This window comes from Saccostrea cucullata, unplaced genomic scaffold (genome assembly GCF_032062105.1).
Source record: "Saccostrea cucullata isolate Sc308-1 unplaced genomic scaffold, CSIRO_AGI_Scuc_v1 ctg2626, whole genome shotgun sequence".
NCBI classification, from domain to species: Eukaryota; Metazoa; Mollusca; class Bivalvia; order Ostreida; family Ostreidae; genus Saccostrea; species Saccostrea cuccullata.
Window position 1 is genome coordinate 43,970 of NW_026941146.1, and position 19,945 is coordinate 63,914.

The 19,945-nt window shown below is 38.6% G+C and overlaps 1 protein-coding gene across 4 annotated transcripts in view; it reads left to right on the plus strand.

The window, feature by feature from the left end:
- Positions 1 to 19,945, plus strand: part of LOC134257299 (titin-like) — an 85,082-nt gene that overhangs the window by 38,078 nt on the left and 27,059 nt on the right. For all 4 annotated transcript variants that reach the window (XM_062739933.1, XM_062739934.1, XM_062739936.1 and 1 more), the window contains exons 23-42: positions 985 to 1,088; positions 1,408 to 1,592; positions 3,383 to 3,529; positions 3,639 to 3,811; positions 3,975 to 4,067; positions 4,232 to 4,537; positions 4,634 to 4,684; positions 4,848 to 5,150; positions 6,486 to 6,791; positions 7,045 to 7,362; positions 7,645 to 7,935; positions 8,060 to 8,350; positions 8,566 to 8,868; positions 9,088 to 9,390; positions 9,623 to 9,925; positions 10,156 to 10,461; positions 10,705 to 11,004; positions 11,237 to 11,542; positions 11,713 to 12,015; positions 19,420 to 19,725. In XM_062739933.1, the coding sequence (XP_062595917.1) occupies positions 985 to 1,088; positions 1,408 to 1,592; positions 3,383 to 3,529; positions 3,639 to 3,811; positions 3,975 to 4,067; positions 4,232 to 4,537; positions 4,634 to 4,684; positions 4,848 to 5,150; positions 6,486 to 6,791; positions 7,045 to 7,362; positions 7,645 to 7,935; positions 8,060 to 8,350; positions 8,566 to 8,868; positions 9,088 to 9,390; positions 9,623 to 9,925; positions 10,156 to 10,461; positions 10,705 to 11,004; positions 11,237 to 11,542; positions 11,713 to 12,015; positions 19,420 to 19,725 (4,998 nt within the window). The remainder of the gene's footprint in view (positions 1 to 984; positions 1,089 to 1,407; positions 1,593 to 3,382; positions 3,530 to 3,638; positions 3,812 to 3,974; positions 4,068 to 4,231; positions 4,538 to 4,633; positions 4,685 to 4,847; positions 5,151 to 6,485; positions 6,792 to 7,044; positions 7,363 to 7,644; positions 7,936 to 8,059; positions 8,351 to 8,565; positions 8,869 to 9,087; positions 9,391 to 9,622; positions 9,926 to 10,155; positions 10,462 to 10,704; positions 11,005 to 11,236; positions 11,543 to 11,712; positions 12,016 to 19,419; positions 19,726 to 19,945) is intronic.

Sequence of the window (19,945 nt, forward strand, 5' to 3'; positions counted from 1 at the left end):
GCAGTTGGTGATACAGTGAAAAAATCAAAGGTGATGCGTGATTCCTTGGATACTGTGTTTGAAATGTCCAAACTTGTAAAGTATTCGCCCAGGAGGGATACCATATTGGACTGCTAAAGCGTGAGATGGCACCTGATACGCCGGGATTCCGTGTGCTATGCCCTACTCGATGGACTGTTAGAGCTGCCAGTTTGAACAGCATTCTGGAAAACTACTCTGTCCTTCAGTCCTTATGGCAGACCTGCTATGAGTGCACAAAGGATCCAGAAGCCCGTTCCAGGATCATCGGCGTAAAAACTCAGATGCAAAGTTTTGACTTTCTCTTTGGAGTGTCCCTTGGATACGAGATTCTACGTCACACAGACAATCTTAGCCGAACACTTCAGAAGAAAGACTGAATCATTTGATGATCCTGCACACGCACAGGGAGGCTACAGATGCGTTGAACATTTTGGCAGTTGCTAACGACTTTGTGTCAGCACGGGATGGACGGAGCTTCATTTTTGGACGCATTGTGTATTATTTAATGAACAGATTTCATTTATGTAGTGTATATTAGTGCTTATTAATTGATTATTTTAAAGATAAGTATATATGCATCTCAAAATAATATTTATTCAACTACTTGATTCTCATATGTGCTTATGACATGACGTAAATAAAATCATATAAATTTAAACGATTTTGTTTTTTTAATCAGGTGGAGTCTTTGAAACATTGACAGAATGGGAAAATATATCAATATACTGGTAGAAATTTGAATTTAAGTAAAAACACGTCAGTTAACCCCCCCCCCCCCCCCTTTTCAATCTAGTAATCTAGTTCGCCTCCCCAATGTCAAATACTTGCCGACGCCCCTGATTTCAACCAGCTAATGCTTTTATATTATACAGATAAAAACACTAGTACTCAGATCTCAGCTTTAATTTGTGTGTCTATTACTTTGTTCAATATTATTACAAAAAGTGATTTTCTGTTCCATAGATGATGTCACATCAACAGCTGGGGGGCAGATGGTGTATGAGGTGGTGGCAGTAGGTGAACCAAAACCTAAAGTCTCCTGGCTGTACAACCACAAACCAATATCTGTAAGTCAATATACAACCACACACTGACATTTGTAAGTCTGTAGTCAACTACAAAACAATATCTAGGACTGTCCAACTTCCTAATATCTGTAAGCCTCATGCCAGTACATTCACAAACCTGTATTTTAAGTCAGATTTGTATATCTACATACAAATATCTGCGGCATATGTGTATAACTACAAACCAATTACTGTAAATCACTGGACTTTATTGTCACAGGTTTATATCTGCTCTTGAAGTCAAACCAAAATATGTATTTTTCATGCCTGTACAGTTCTCTCTATGGGTCTGAAGACTTGTTGCTTTTGTCCTTTACAGGAAACTCACAGAAGGTTTCAGATGAGCCAGGAAGCAGACACCTACAAACTGACCTTGAATGACCTTCGACAGGAGGATGAGGGCAAAATCACATGTAAGGCCGTGAACTCTGAGGGTGAGGTGTACTGCAGCAGTAAACTGACTGTCAAACGTGCTCCAATGGAATTCAAAGAGGATCAACCAAGGTAAGAAAAGTAACTCAGTTAAAAACTTTTCAAATGTCTGATTTCTCTGCACGTCTATAAAATTTACATGATTAATGAGAGCAATGCCTTTTTCAAGGAAATTAACATGTGATACAGTGTTACCTACATGTATCTTTGGAGAAGGTTGTGGAGTGCAATTCTGTCATTTTAAGTCAAGTTTTTAGCTCACCTAAGCCGAAGGCTCAAGTGAGCTTTTCTGATCACATTTTGTCCGGCGTCTGTCTGTCTGTCTGTCTAGCTGTCCGTCTGTCTGTCCGTAAACTTTTCACATTTTCGACTTCTTCTCAAGAACCGGTGGGCCAATTTCAACCAAACTTGCCACAAAGCATCCTTGGGTGAAGGGGATTCAAGTTTGTTCAAATGAAGGGCCACGCCCATTTCTAAGGGGAGATAATTATGAATTAGTGAAAAATTATTGGCATTTTTAAAAAATCTTCTTCTTAAGAACCACTGGGCCAGGAAAGATGAAACTCATGTGGAATCATCCTCAGGTAGTGTAGATTCAAATTTGTTCAAATCATGACCCACGGTGGTAGGGTGGGGCCAAAATGGCCGATCAAAGTTTTAAATAGGAATATATAGGAAAAATCTTTAAAAATCTTCTTCTCAAGAACCACTGGGCTAGGAAAGATGAATCTCATGTGAAATTATCCTCAGGTAGTGTAGATTCAAGTTTGTTCAAATCATGACCCCCGGGGGTAGGGTGGGGCCAAAATGGCCGATCAAAGTTTTAAATAGGAATATATAGGAAAAATCTTTAAAAATCTTCTTCTCAAGAACCACTGGGCTAGGAAAGATGAAACTCATGTGGAATTATCCTCAGGTAGTGTAGATTCAAGTTTGTTCAAATCTTGACCCCTGGGGATAGGGCGGGGCCACAATGGCCGATCAAAGTTTTACATAGAAATATATAGGAAAATTCTTGAAAAATCTTCTTCTCAAGATAACAAAGCCATGATTGGTCATATTTATATGGAAGCATCCTCAGATAGTGTAGATTCAAGTTTGTTCAAATCATGACCCCCGGGGGTAGGGCAGGGCCACAATTGCCAACCAAAGTTTTACATAGAAATATATGGGAAAATTCTTTAAAAATCTTCTTCTCTAGAATAACAAAGCCATGTTTGGTCATATTTATGTGGAAACATCCCTAGGTAGTGTAGATTCAAGTTTGTTCAAATCATGACCCCTGGGGGTAGGGCGGGACCAAAATGGCCGACCAAAGTTTTACATAGAAATATATGGGAAAATTTTTTAAAATCTTCTTCTCAAGAATAGCAAAGCCATAATTCATTATATTTATATGGAAGCATCCCCAGGTAGTGTAGATTCAAGTTTGTTCAAATCATGACCCCCGAGGGTAGGGCGGGGCCACAATGGCTGACCAAAGTTTTACATAGAAATATATAGGAAAATTCTTGAAAAATCTTCTTCTCAAGAAATACAAAGCCAAGATTGGTCATATTTATATGGAAGCATCCTCAGGTAGTGTAGATTCAAGTTTGTTCAAATCATGACCCCCAGGGGTAGGGCGGGGCCACAATGGCCGACCAAAGTTTTACATAGAAATATATAGAAAAATTCTTTAAAAATCAACTTCTCAAGAATAGTAAAGCCATGATTGGTCATGGGACTTCTTTTGGATTAAAACTTTTCAATAATAAACCAATTTTCTACCTTTTCCAAGCCACAGTGCTCAGGTGAGCGATGTGGCCCATGGGCCTCTTGTTAAATTATGGTCATAGTACACTATCTTTCTCTCTTTAAAGTTTCAGGCAAAAAGATTTTGATGCCAAATATGGCTGTGCCCCCACCTTTATTAAGAGAATGGAAAACATTTATGCAGCGGATGGAAAATCTAAATCTGCCAAGTTTGAGTGTAAAGTTATGGGCATACCAGAACCCAATGTCACATGGTAACTAAACTTTTACCTTTGTTCTTTAAAGCAAATATGGTACATTGATAGTGATAAAGCTTTTAGTTAAACAGAGCACTATAACTGACTTTGTTTTGATTTTCTCTAGGTATAAGGATAACAAACCCCTGACTCCTGGCTCTCACTACTGGATAAATCGAGACGGGGGTAACTGTACGCTGACAATACGAGATGTGATGGATTCGGATACTGGACAGTATACATGTAAAATCAATAATCCGGCTGGAGAAACCAGCTGTACTGCATCACTGGAACTACCAAGTAAGAACAGAGATATCTGCAGATATCTATCATCCCATATTTACAAAACAGTAAATGTCTATGAAAACAAAGTAATCATAGGATATAAACAAAAAATCCTTCAAATGAAATATTGTAAAGCTACTTGCTGTTTTTTTAAACATTCACATTGCACTCATTTCAGGTACAAAGATGAAGAAGGACTCATCAGTGGATGGAGAGTACTCTCCCTTTGCCAGACGTTTCTCTCGAGATTCCACCAAGTCAGATCATGAAGGTAAACAAAGTTTGTTTTAAATAAAAGTTTAACCTCTGTGCCAGTAACTTGTTATTCAGGAAAACTTGGGTTTTGAGTCATGTTTAATATCAAAATTATTCACTAAAATTAATGAAGAATAATGCATTGAATGAAGAATTTGTAAAATTACTTTATTTTCCTAGCTGTTCCAACTCTGCCTTATGACAAACCATCGCTGACAGACATCCGAGAAGAATCAGTCAGGTTGTCATGGTTACCAGCATACACATCCACTCTGCCACCAGAGGGCAAAAATGTTAAATACATCATCGAGGCTCGTGAATTGCCAGGGTTTGACTGGCACAAGGTGGCCACAGGTATCCACGGAAACACTCACATGGTGAAAAATTTACGGCCCAACACAGAGTATGCCTTCAGAGTTCATGCTGAAAATCAGTTTGGAACCAGTGACTCCACACAACCTGTAATGTTGTCAAGACCCAAACCAGGTATTAAATTTAAAGAATATCAAAGATTAAGTGTTGAGAATCTTGATGATGCTTGATTGTTTTGGTTATGACCATACATGTCTGTTATTTTTACAGTGGAGGAAGAAATAGCTGAGAAATTCCATGTGAAACCACATGAATCGAGAGGTAAAGTAAAATTATATAACTGTTCAGATGCCTACTTGGCAAATCAAAGACAGACAGAATTCAAACTTGTCAATGCAGGTGAAAAAGAATCAATTGTAATAATTTTTTGAAGCAGATCTATTGGGGAATTAAAGAATTAAGAACATTGTTTTTTAAATAACAGTGCCACCAAAGTTGCCCTCCTCTAAGCCTTTTGTGACAGAAATGGGCCAGGAAACCGTTCGGCTTGCCTGGAAACCAGCAGTGGCTCCAGTGGCTGCCAAGAAGGTGGCTCCAATTTCCTACCGCCTGGAGGCCCAGGAGTTACCGGCCAAGGACTGGATCCCTGTAGCACATCGCATCAGGGACACCAGCTACTACCTCCCAGAGCTCAAGTCTGACCGTGACTACAACATCCGCGTCCGGGCAGAAAACAAGTACGGACAGAGTGAATCTTCTGAACCACTTTGGATCCCAAGAGCTACTCGTAAGTACAATTACTGCAATGACTATTTGATTGAGAATCTTGTTATTTTAATTTTTAGGTCACCTGAGTAACTCAGGTGACCTATTGCTATCTGTTTTCATCCATCATCGTGCGTCGTGTGTTAACATTTGACCATTTTCAGCTTCTTCTCTGAAACCACTGAACCAATTTCAACCAAATTTGGTATGCAGCATCTATGGGTAAAGGGGAACAAAAATTTTGAATTTCATGGTCCCCGCCCCCCTGGGGCCTGAGAGGTGGGGCCAAGACCACTAAAATTATTGCAATCTTTAAAAATCTTCTTCTTTACTCCTGGACTTTAAGCAGGCAAACTGTTAGCATGAATGTAATGAGCATTGAGTCCTCTACCAAAATTGTGAAATTCAAGGCCCCAGGATCGGGGGTTCTAGTGCTAGGGCGGGGCTATATAGATTATATAGTGAAAACGCATTATTTCTTTGAAAATCTTCTTCTCTGCTTCTGGGTATTAAATAAACTAACTAAGTACATAGTAATGATGAGCAAGAGTGCCTCTTCCAGATTTGTGAATTTGATGGCCCCAGGGTCAGGGGTTCTGGTGTTAGGGCGGGGCTCTATTGATTATGTAGTGAAAATGCATTTATTCTTTTAAAATCTTCTTCTCTGCTTCTGAGTATTAAATAAACTAAGCACATAGTTATGATAAGCAAGAGTGCCTTTTCCAAAATTGTGAATTTTATGGCCCCAGAGTCAGGGGTTCAGGTGTTAGGGCCGGGGCTCTTTTGATTATTCAGTAAAAATACATTAATTCTTTGAAAATATTTTCCTTTGCTTCTGGGTTTTATACCAATGATCCAAGTATATATATTTAGAAAGAAGAAAGGTGCATGTAGCAAAATGTTTATTTTTTATGCCCCCCCCCCTGGGTCAAGGGGGGGTGGGGGTGGGAGTTACATAGTCTGAAAATAAATTAATGCTTTGAAATCTGCTCTTTGGTATTAATCAACCATTTTTGATAAAATTTGCAAAATTTTGAAATATGTGGCCCCATGGTCAGTGGTTCTTTTGGGGTGAGGTGCACAACTAGTTATAAAGTGGAAGAACATTTTCTGTTTGTAACTCAGATCTACCTCTGGGTATTGAGTAAGTAGAGTAAGCATGCTAAGTTTTTTAATTATGATAAGCAATGGTGCCTCTTTCAAAATTGTGAATTGTGAATTTCATGGCCTCTGGTTTAAACATGAACCAAATTTAATTGTTTGAAAGTTGTTACACAATACTCAGGTGACCTATAAGGCCCGTGGGCCTCTTGTTATTTTATATATTATTATTGAACTTTACATTTTTTCCAAACAGATTTCCCTGGTGTTCCAGTCAGCAGACCTACCATTGTTGACATGGAATCAGATTCGGTCCGAGTGGCCTGGCAGAAGGTAGATATCCCATCATTCTCAGCATCAGACGAGCCTCTTCTGTACATGTTAGAGATGCAGGAACCACCAAAACACGACTGGCGACCGATTGCTAGGGACATCCCTGACCTTAACTACACAGTGAGGGGACTGACTCCCGGACAGGACTACAGGTTTAGGGTTAAGACAAGGCCCATGGGTGGAGCTTATGGTGAACCATCCCCCTCAACTTCTCTATACAGAACTTTAGGTAAATGTTACTCATGTCCAAAACTTATTCAAATTTTCCTTAAAATATTTTTTTTAAATGAACTTTATATTCTAAGTATTTCATACATTGGGAAGTGTATTCTATAAAAGAAATTGTCATTGGTGATATTCATGTACTACTAAGTCTTCTGAAGTAATATTGTCATGACATCGATTTGTTTTATTCATGCAGAAGTTACCTTTGCTATACTCTACCCTGATTAAACTTGCATTTTACAAATTATATTAAATAGCTACAACCAGAATCCCCATAGACAGACTGGAACTAGAAGACACAGAGCCAGACTTTGAGGGGGTCCGCTTAGCCTGGAACCGCGTGGAGATACCACCATACCACAGTGATGAGGAACCACTGCTGTACATGGTGGAGATGAATGAGCCACCACTAGACGAGTGGCGACCTGTGGTGTCTGGTCTACCCACCACGAGGTACCGCGTAACTGACCTCCTCCCAGACAGAGACTACCGCTTCAGAGTAAGGGCCATAACTCCCTACGGAGTGACGCCACCCTCGTATGCTCTGCCTGTCTCCTACAGGAGACCAGTGTCAGGTATATTTTGTACACAATACTTATTTTACAATCTTCCTCAGTATCTTTATTCCTTAAGTGTTTTTTTAAGTAGATTCTGTTATGTTAATATTTCATCATATCCATTGTACTCACATTTTCTAAAAACACTTTTAAGTCTGAGCTCAATATAAAAATCAGCATGAAAAGCTTTTTTCTCTCATGTTTGTGAATAGAGGTCTTTTTTTCCTTTATTGAACTTGTACATATATTTGATTTAGGGATATTTCTGGATAATATCTATAGTTTTCTGTTAATTTCCAGTCCCCAGCAGAGGACTGCCAGACATGCCCAGACTTCAGTATGATGAGTCAGATGCCCTGAAGCTCACCTGGAAACCACCAGTGGTTGACACTAAGCGGCCCCTAAGATACCAGATCCAGATGCAGGCCCCTCAGAGTCTGGACTGGCGGCCCCTAGCCTCTGGAATCACAGACACCAGTTACAGGATCCGGGGTCTGGGACCCAGCAGGGACTACACATTTAGAATTATCCCAGAGACAAGCCTGGGACCATTACAACCTCTGCCTCCTGTGTCTCTCACAGCACTCCCAGGTACTTTACTGATTGTCTATCAACAAAAAAATCATGCAAAAGTAGTGTAAATATTAATCAAAGAATTTTTAAGGGATTTCTTTTAATTATAAGTAGAATATTTAAACTTTTTCCCTTATTTTAGCCCCCAGATCTGTTCTACCCAGAATGCCAGATATTTTTGACCTTGAGCCTGACTCTTTGAGATTGTCCTGGCAACGACCTTACATTGACTCTACGTTGCCAATATCATACAGAATTGACGTGCAGGAACCACCTTCTCGTGAGTGGAGACCAATCGCTACGGGAGTTCCCGACACTCAGTATCATGTGACAGGCTTAAGACCAAATAAGGACTATCTGTTTAGGGTCACACCTAGAACACCAACGTATGACATGGAACCACTTCCTTATGTGACTCTTACTTCACTGCCAGGTATTCAAGACAAGAGTCTACAGTTTTGGATTTGAAAAAAAAAAATAATGTCAGAAGCTTTTGTATAAAAGTAATACATGTATTTAACTTCAAAACTGGAAATTTTTTTTTACAGAATTATGCACTCAAATTTTCAGTGACATTTAACTTGATAATGATTATAAATCTGTATTTCACAAAGTTATCTTTGAATTTATCATTTTTATTTTCTTCAGTACGACCAAGGCTGTTCTCACAGGAGCCCAGAGTAGTAGAGAGAGGCAAAGACTCAGTTCAGTTGACCTGGAGACCTGCTGAGTTACCTTATTTTGCTCGTCACAAACAACCAATCCGGTACGCAATAGAGATGAGAACTCTACCTAGTGCTAACTGGGAGCCAGTCGCCAGGAACGTACAAGACACTACCTACCTGGTGAAGGGTTTACGACCAGAGAAGGAGTACCAGTTCCGCATCAAAGCACACACAGATTTCGGAAGCAGTGAACCTTCACTTCCTGCAACAATCTACAGGAAACCAGGTTTTTATACTTAAACAAAATATATATAGAGGGCATAAGTTATACAAGAAAATTTAAATTAATTAAATTTTTTATAGCAAGAGTTCAGTTGAAGTTAGGGGGAGGTCATTATGATTTAAAGCTAATTTGTTTTCCTTTCATTAACATTATGCAAAAATTCACCTATTATTGTCAGAAACCTAATGACATAATGACTGATTTCTAATTCCCCCCTTCCAGTACCAGTCTTCCCGCGGTATGAGCCAATCCTGACCAACCTTAACCCTGACTCCGTGGTCCTCTCCTGGCAGCCAGCCACTCTACCTGGAAACATCAGTCACATGCCCATGGTCACCTACCGCATCGAGATCCAGGACCCCCCAGAACGAGGTCACTGGAGGACCTACGTGTCCAACGTCCCCAAGACAAGCTACCACGTGACCAATCTACGACCAGACAGGGACTACTTGTTCAGGATCAGGGCCGAGGCCGATAACATCATGACAGAACCATGCATGCCCGTCTATCTGCCAAGAAGAGCCAGTAAGTTCACTAATGAAAATCAAAAACTACAAAAATTTCGGATTTATTTGGAAGAATAAGATACTTAGATTTCCATAGAAAACTTTTCCTTTTTACTTTTGAAAAAAGGCTACCCAAAAGATTGGAATAAATCATAAACTTTCAAATTTTAAAATGATTTTACAATTTAAAAATGCACAGACACGTTGTGGCAAAAAGTTCTGTTCATGAAATTATGTTTAAAACTTTTAAGGTCCACCAAGAATGCCACAGGAACAACCCTATGTGTTTGAGCTGCAGCCAAACTCACTGAAGTTACAATGGAGATCTGTAGAGCTGCCATCACGCATCACGGACTACTCACCAGTCACATATCGCCTGGAGGTCCAGGAACTGCCTCGCTCTGATTGGATGACTCTGGCCAAGGGAATCCCACACACGGATTTCCACGTCACCCACCTGAATCCAGACAAGGATTACAGATTCAGGGTACGGGCAGAAAATGACATGGGCATCAGTGATCCCACACCAGAAGTCTGTGTCAGGAAACGAGCTGGTAATACATACTTTTTCTATATATAAATCATCCAATATTTTCATATTTAATGAATTCAGTAGTTTGAAATTTGAAATAAATGAATTTTTTTAAGAAAGGTAATGGGAAAAGTATTGCTGTGAATATACGTAAATAAATGGACATCCTGTTATCTTACATGTATTTCTAGTTGTATATCTTTTCTCTTTATTAATCAGTTATGTAAGCTTCATTCTTCATTTTATTCAAAGTGGCTCCATCAATGCCCCAAGAAGAATCATTAATTTATGACATCGGTCCATCTGGCTCATTCTGGTTGTCATGGAGACCAGCCGATGTGCCTCTGTACCTGGCTGACAGCAGTCCCGTCACGTACACGATCTACGTCCAGGAGCCCCCCAGCACCACCTGGAGACCACTGGTCAAGAGGATACCACACCCATTCTACCACATCACCAACCTGAGAAATGACAAAGACTACAGCTTCAGAGTACAGGCAGAGAATGAGTTTGGCCTCAGTAGACCCACCCTGCCAATCAAAATGCTGGGAATTAAAAGTAGGTTAAATGGTGTTGAAAGTTTAAATGTTCTGGATATAATGGAATTTTGAATGTTGGTTAATCATGTAAATAAATTTAAAAGTAATCTTTGCATTGTTGAGCATGAGGCAAAGAAGTACATGAAGTATACAAGAGAAAAAGACAACAGATTTTACAAAAATCAGTGTTTTTTATCTTTAAGTCGATAATGTTATACATTACAGTAACAGCTGGGTAATGGATGAGGTATATCTTTTGTAGGTTGGACATCTCCTGTTGACATCCCCGAGATCACAGACATAGATGATACAAGTCACTCCCTCCGTCTGAAGTGGAGGCCCAGGTCTGTGTCACCGTTCAGTAAGGGTCCCATCACCTACCAGATAGAACGCTGGGAGCCCGGACAGAGGAACTGGACCCGCCTGGCCACTGGAATCAGGGACACCACCTACCAGGTGAAAGGCTTACCGTTCGACCAAGATCACTTGTTCAGGATTAGAGCTGAGGCAGAGAAGGTGTTGAGTGAACCAACCTACCCTATCTCATTCAACAGGTTTAGATGTAAGTCTGAGGCTGAGTCCTAGATATCCATTTCTAAAATGAAAATAGTCATTTTTCAATATTAGTTCACTGTTAATATAAGATATACCTTGTAAATCATTAGTTGTAATTCTTCATTTATTTTCTGTGAATCATTGACCATTGAGTTCATAGATATTCATTGTTTTTTTCATGTAAATTATTGATAGTTAACCATTTTTCCTCTCCTAAGACCTTTGTTTCTTTCCTGTAGTGCCCTCTCGTTTCCCAGTGCCTCGTCCTCAGCTATATGACGTAGAACCTGATGCTGTGAGGCTGTCATGGCTACCACTGCCTAAAGGAAATGTGGAGGACCCCATCATCTTACCTCGGCGTTATCGTCTGGAGCTGCGTGAGCTTCCATCTCACGACTGGCGACCAGTGGCCCATGACATAGCAGACACCAGTTACAGGGTCACAGGGCTCAAACCCAGGCAGGACTACGAGTTCAGAGTGAGAGGCGTGTCAGAGGAGGGCCCAGGAAGTTACACCAAACCTATAGCTCTCTACAGGAGGCCAGGTAAGACATAGAAAGATAGAAACCTGTAAATTTAGAAAAAAATAATTTCAAAAGACAGTCATACTCTACCTGAAATTTGCCATTTAATTTTTGCAGAGGGGTCCTTTTCCAGTTTGCAGATCTAATTTAATATTCATTTTATTAACTAAATAATACACTACCTTTTGCAGTGTTACCCAGCACTCCAATTGGCACACCCAAATTAGTGGCTGTAAAGGAAGACTATGTAGACCTCAGATGGACATTGGTTGATGTGCCAGCTCACAGTTATGATGAAGAACCACTGGCCTTCCTGATTGAGGCCCAGACACCACCGAGATACGACTGGAAACCAGTGGCCCGCAATGTCAGAGGAACCTCCTACCGCATCTCCAACCTACAGAGACACCAGGATTATCTGTTCCGTGTCCGTGCCGAGTACCCCTCCGGACTGTCCTCACCCTCACCCCACATCCCAGTCTATCGCAAACCAAGTGAGTTATACCTCGTCACAGGTAGTACTGGTAGTGCTTTAACCGACCTCAATAGTAAGCTAGTTTCACCTGTAGTTAGCACTAACCAAATGTCCTCAGCTACAAGGTCCAAGAAGGACCTGTTCCTGGCGGAGCTGAAGAGAATAGACAACAGACGCAAGGAGTTTGAAGAGAAGGTTCAGAGGTATAAACAGAATGCTATCAAAGCCTTGACAGACACTAAATCTGTGAAGGAGAAATTCTTGGCTGAATTGTCACTGGACAGTAAAACACCTCCCCTCAGTCCTAGGTCAAGGAGGGATAAATTTCTCATTGAGAAAACACTACCATCAAAACCAAAGATTCAAGGACTGGAGAAAAAGGTAGACTTTGGAAAAGCCCTGGAGAAGTTTAAGTCACTAGAGACAATTCACCCTATACAGAAACCAGTGTCGCATCTCAGAGATTTCTCCACCTCTCTGGGAAGACCCACCTCTCCCAGAAAACTCTCTCTTGACTCTCGCATGCCTGTCTCCACACATATTCACCACACACCAACCTTGACCTCTGTCCTTGACACCAAATCCAAGGTCACAGAAGTACCAAGGAAACCATATATTTCAACAGATGACACTTATTTGTCAAGCAGACGTGGTGTCTCACACCACACAGATTTGTCTTACAAGAAGCGCCACTTGGTGCCAGATAGGTTGAAGTACAGACAAGTGACCACTGAGTCTTACACCAGCCCGTACAAATTGTCCAGTGTTAGGACCCCCAGGTATAAACCTCCAGAGAGGAGGTACTACTTCCCTCGCCCCCACTCCTGGGGAGGAAGGGAGTCCCTGAGGACTAGAACCAGTGGTCTGCCCAGTAGACAGACCTATGATCTGTACACTTCTTCTCGTGCTAGGCAGTCTTCACTGACCACCACTCCCTATTCCAGGGATTATCGCAGTGGCTCCCTGTCTCTGATTGGTAAAGCAATCTATCATGATCGGTACTCTCACTCCATCACTACCAAACCAAGCTCCAGTCTGACAAGATCATCAAATTACACCTCCAGCTACAGAGAGTCCTCATACTCAGACACTCTGAGAAGAGGTCGATCATTGTCTCGAGACTACACCTCCCCCAGCAGGTACGACAGCACAGGTAAAGGCTCGAGACTGTATACTGGTTCCCCTGGTAGGTATGACAGTGTAGGTTCCTCCTCAAGGTTGTATAACACTTCGTACTCCAGAGAAAGGACATCATATTCTGTAGGACCTAACATAGGGGCAAGTAGAAAGTACTCTGTACCCACAGATTACATTTCAGCCAGAAGTGAGTGTGATAGGAATAGTGAGTACAGAGGGTGGACCCCAGACCGATTCTCTACATCTGGTCTCTCCCGCTTCACCTACACCAGTCCCTCTCCCTCTGTCACTAGTAGCCCCTCCAGGGCCACCACACGGAGCCCCTCCAGGGCCAAGACTTTGTTTGATACACTGTCTGTAAGGTCTGGGTCTGTCTCCCTCGCTGAGAGTGGGTACAAGTCTAGAACCCCGTCTGTCTCCTACAGCCTTCTCCCTTCCCGGAGCTCCTCTGTGACTCAGTCTATGATAAAATCCAGGAGTGGCTCCACAACTGACTCCCCCTCCCGCCTCAAACCCAGAAGTGCCTCTGCCATCCTCACAGGCCTCCCTCCCATTAAACCCAGCACCTCTGTCCACAAAAAGAAGGATGTCTCTGTATCCTACACCTCCTATCTCCCTAAAACCAAGCAGTCCTTGAAGGAGAAATCTGCCTCCAGGGACAGTGTTCTGACCGAGTCCTCTGATCCCTCCCCAACCAAAACCACACCCAGCCCTTCCCAGAGTAAACAGACTGCTAAAAAGGAGAAAGTTGTCAAGGAGTCGGTGAAGGGGGCACCTGATAAACAGATTGAGGAGGCAGTGAGAGCTGAGGACACAGGAGAGGAGGAGGCAGTGGCCTGGCTGAGGACACCTGCCAGTCAGACCATCAAGCACCTGGCTTAAAAACAAGCACCTGGCTTAAAATACACTAGCAATTGGATCTTCTCTATTGTAAATATGACATGGATCAGACAGAAAAAAATGGTTAGAGACACCAGTGTTATTTATAGAACTGCACAGAGCTTGATGCATTTGAAAGCGCTTCAAAAATTTATATAGATATATATATTTTACCACTGCCTAGATGTATTATACTGTAGATGAACTAAAGATAGTGCTAAAATATGTTTGTATAGCATTGAGAACACAGAACCTATATATACACTGTATGTATTGTCTTGAATCAACACAGTAGATATTTTTATTATTTTGTGATCTTTCTGCACACTGCACATGTATACAGCTTTGGCACAACCAATACTCAGAGGCATGTTATGTATATGTAATTACTGAGAATATTACCACAGATGTATGGACAGTCTCTCAAAAGAGGCAGGTTTAAGAGATTCGACAAAGAACAATTCTGGCTCTCCTGTATAGAGTTTCTTTTAACTTTTTTCAATTTTTCAGTTTTGTAAGATAACTATTTTTAATATGATATCACCCAATGGATTGTCTGGAGACATTGACAAACTAATGATTGACTTGCGTGGATTTCTTTTCTGTTTTAATTTTCTTGGGAAAGAAACTGTCAAGGGAAAGTCCATTTCATAGTTTTCATAAAATAACTATGGCATGTTCATCATGTTTGGTGACTTTTACTTAATTTGGGTCTGTTAAAGAAAGAAATGAGAAAGACTTGTAGAGAAGAGTGATTTGCAGTGATACTTAGATTCCAAGTATTCATTTTTATTCCTAGGTTATTTTTTAGGATGAGCAATCAGTTTTCATGTTTATCATGCATTACTTCCATTTATTGATGTCAGTGATTTAAAAGTGATATGGTTGAGTATTATACAACGAAAAAAGTGCAATAATTTTTTTTGTTCTATGTTTTAAGTGCAATAATACTCATAAACAACAGTGCAATATGTTTTCCAATATATTATGGATTTAAAAAAAAAAAACAAAAGGAAAATGTTTATATTATCTGCATGTGCTGTTAAAACTATGACATTTCATCTCTAAGGTTTACAGAAATTTGTTATAACCCACCCCTTTAGCTAACAACTGTTACATGTCATGTTTTTCACCATTTTATGTAATGTGATTGTTGCTTTTAATAAAACTATTGTAAAAATGTCTATAATATTTCAAATTTCTTCTTTTTCTTAGCTATATGTGTAATTAATACTAACGGTATTGTTAATGAAACATCTTTCAAATTGATGTTTACAAAAATAAAGACTCAAAAATAATAACCAAATGAGATGAGCAAAAAAAAGGGGGCAGAAAACAAGCAAATTGAGACTACATGTATAACAAAACAAAAATATATTTTGGTTAAAATAATTCTAAAATAATGCACTGCAGCCAAAAGAAAGTCTGTATGTAGATTGGATAATCAGTCCACAATTAAAAAATTGAGAAAGACATGTAGACTAACAGTTATCATACTGCACTTTGGGAAGTGGATACTTTAAAGGTTGACAAATATGATTTATAATAAATAATAATTAAATCTTACTTTTTACAGAATTCCTATGGTATAAGATTTTAAGAAGTCAGGGTAAATGAAGTTTGTTTAAGTTTATTGTTATTGAAATTAATATTCTGATGTTATACTCTATCTAATCTTGATATTTCCATTGTGGGGATTCAGGAACATATTAGTGAAAATTTTAAAGAAGCAAGTGAAGCTTTAAAAAATGATTGATACCAATCCAGTTTGAGTTGTTTCCCTTATTTAAATTTTGGTTTTAATTTTTTGTGTTGGGAAAAAAACTCTTTATTCAGAAAGAGACTGATGAAAGAAATTATCCAAGAAAAAAATTGATATGTTCCTCGAGTCTTTCTTTTAATATCTCTCCTTTTTAAACATTATTTACTAAATTATTTGTTTTCCTCTGGTACTGTTTTAAAATTTTTGAAACTTTCTATGTTTTAATTCATCTTCATTCTACCTTTATTAATATAACTAACAGGATCTATGGGGATGGGATGGGCAAGGTACTTGTATATAGAAAGAGGCAGAGGTTATTATTGTGTTTAAATCATGTGTTATATAAAACAATGATATATAGACCTAATTCTGATCTATGGAGAGTTGGTAGTTTGCGGATATGGTATTTAAAACCATGCAAGCAGTTTTTTTTCTTTCAAAATATTTATGCACTTTGAGGTGGTCTTCAAAATATATTAATAATATAATGTGAATACATTTAATTTATGGTCAGTAGATTTTTTTTTACTTGATGCAATCTATGTACATAAATTGTATGGAGGCAAGAAATCTATTAATTGACGATTATTTAGAAAGGGCAAGCAAGTGAGAGAGAAAGATTCTGAAGGGATAGATTGGTGGTGCTGTTTTATGGGATAAGGTAATTTTTCAGGTGTTATCTCCACACAATAAATCACCTACTAATGAGCACCAATGATGAATTATGTTTATAGGGGCCAGCCAATATCACTGCCCCCAGGGAATATTGTACTTGAGCCAGTTTTGTACTCAGCAGGGGGATGAGATCAGATGAAGGCAGAAGTGGTGGTTTATGTTACAGCAATAAAATAATGATTAAGTAGGGAAAAAACTGCTGCTGCATCTGAAATTATTTAATTATTCCCCAAGGATTAATCAGAAATTCAAATAGAAGTCTACCAGGGCTCTGATATTTTTTTTCAAATTTAAGTTAACCTTCAAAATGATTTTTAAAAATTTTAATTTGGATGTGTAATATTTGGATTTTCATAGATACATGTGAATGTATTACTTGATTTAAATGTAATTATTCATTTACAGTTCAGAGAACTGGTTAATCTGTTGTAAAAAAAAAAAAAGGAGTTGAACTCAGAGCAATTTTGTTTCTTCAAATGTGTATAATCCTTGAATGTTTCCATTATTTTGGCAACATAGTTTAGCATTCATTCAGAACCTATATCTTGTTATTCCAATGGATATATACTTTACACATCATAGATACTCCCCTGTGAGCCCCAGTATGCATATTTATGTCAATCAGATACATAATAGATGTAGAGTTTCCCCCTGAGAACCCCAATATCTGAACCATGTGTTGTCAATCTGTTCCTCCGAACATTATGGCTGCTCTGTGTTAAGGAAGCATCTCTTCATCTCTGGTAACTAATCAGTGTTCTCCCCTCCTATTCTATTTTCTCTCCAAAATTTGTTTTATTTTCCATCAAATACTGATTATTTTTTCCAATGTGTGCACATGTTTTGCCTATAAACTCTTTGACTGGTGTGTGTGTTTGCATGGGAGTTCTCTTAATCCTTATGACATTGGGTGTTGATTGGTCTGTAGACATTCATAATGCTTTATTTATATAAGAATAAAGATTTGTGTTACTGTTTTGATTAATTCATATAAATAGTTAAGGCAGTTATCATTAAACAGGGAACTCTTTAATATCCTGTACTACCTCTAAATAATTATTATACCGGTTAATTAATTTCATTAAGTTGTATACAAACTTGGGAGACTGACATTCAGTTGAAATTGGTAGACTCTGCTGTTCATGTAATTTTTAGAAATCTTTCCTGTTAATCAACTTTGGGAATATTATGCCAAAACCCTTTCACCCACTAACTGCAGTCCACAAAAACATTTTGATTAGAGAAGTTTGGGAATTTTAAGTACATTTGTATATAGCTAGAACATATAACTTTGACTAGACCTGATAAAGTGTACATGAATAAACCAGATGTAAAAATAATTTCAAGTACATGTATTTATAAAATTTATTAAATTAATGCAGACATTGCAGTTGTGCTGTTGATAATTTCTCAGGAAGAGGGCCTTGAATAAGAGCTGTAATTTAGTAACATAATCTAATTGTTACCCAATTTATAGAATCAATTTAGTTAACTTTGGTGATAGAATAAAATATGGGTAAATAATTCTTGTCTATAGGACCAGGGTTTAAGTAAGAGATTTGTATCAGATGTTTCCCCTGTTCTGTGAGCTGGTACATTGTACAGTATGTAGGAGTTAGCCAGTGATTTGTGTTGTTCTGACCATAAACTTCAGAGGTCAGTATGTATGAACCAGTTCCCCGTGTTATATAGACAGAGACAGAAATGAGCACCCTACTCCAGGAAAGCTATGCCAAATGACTTCTATGAACTCTTGCCCAGGCTCTGTCTAGCAATGCTGCATTATTATACAAGTGATTACTTTCTTAACATCTTATTTTAGCAGACAGCAAAAAATTATAGTAGGATACTTATTGGTGATAATGATTTATGTCAATTATGTGCAAATATTGCAAACTGTAAATCTACATTGCTCAAGTCCAATAAAAACAAAACCAGTATAATCCTTTCAGTTTTAACAAACATTAAATTAACATGATTTATTCAAAGTAATCGTTTGATTAACTCATAAAAAAGATCAGAAAGAAATATGAAATTTCAGTCTAGCTTAATTTTAAATTGCTTAAATTATCTTTTGGGCTCATAGGTTCATTTTAAACTCTCTACATAATTTCCCTTGTTTAAGTGTAATGGAAAGTTTAAAATATTTTAGAAAAATTAACAAGCAAAAATTTTTTTTTTAAGATTTTGCCTTTGTGAAAATAGCTCAAAGAAGGAAAGGGAGAGGGAAGGGGTGGGGGTGGGGGTGGGGGGTTAAAAGTGTAGGAAACAGTTGATAATTAGGTCAGTGTGTAATAAATTATAATGAAGCATTGAACATATGTTGAAACTTTTTATATGCATGACTTGGAAGTATTGCAGTGTCTGTTATTGGTGGTTACTGAGTGATTCTGACAGCTGATTACAGTGCTATATACTGCTCACCTGACCAAACTTAACAAGTGTGAAGCTCTGGACACAGTCAGAATTAATACCACATGTAAATAAGTCTGCTTCATATAGCATAGATCTACTGATCCAACTAAACAGAGTACAATGTTATATATACAGGGCTGCTGGATCAAGTTATGTAATTATTTATACTGCAGCTTAGATGAGAATTTAGGAGATTTTATGATAGAACTGCTGAAAGCTTAGCAAGAATTTCTGCATCTGACAATGAATGATGTTTATATTTTTTTGTGTTAAATTATCAAAGTTTTGATTGAAGAGAAAATAATTAAGTTGATTATTTTGCATGGATTTTCTTAATATTTTCAGGCAGGTACAAGTAAGTAGTTCAAAAAAGAAATGTAAAAGTTTTAAAGATTCTATTGAAAGTAAAATTATCAATGATATGATCATCTTTCATGGTCATATTTATTTAAATATATGAGTTTAACTGGGAATTTTAAATTTAAAACAGATTTGAGCATGATAGAAGCATTGGAAAAACTCCTTTATGGAAATATGACTTTAACGTTATTTCAGTTCGCCCTGGAATCCCCATTGCACGACCTGAAATCTGGGAAGAGGAACCTCACCAGGCTCGCCTTCGCTGGCGCCACGTTTATATCCCCCCGTACGAGAACTTGGACGTCCCACTGAAATACCAGATAGAAGTCCAGGAGCCCCCACTCAAGAACTGGCGTACCTTGGTCAAGGGACTGAGCATGACCGAGCACACAATCACTGATCTCGCTCCAAGGAAGGATTACTTGTTCCGCATTAGAGCAGAGACCCCCAATGGTGATGTGACAGAGCCCACCCCTCCCATCGCTTACTACAGATCCAGATGTGAGTACAACTTCATGTATTCAAAACAACCACAAAACCAAATGAAAATAACAGTAACTCATTCAATAGATTTATGATCTTTATATGGCATCTCAGATCAAAGGTTAGAGTAAAAAAACTGATTTTGATTTGCCTATTTTGGAATCAATTCTCATCTTAACTTTGGCCCTTGAATGTAATCTATTTCAAAAGACACTTTGTTGCATAGCTAAGATATCAG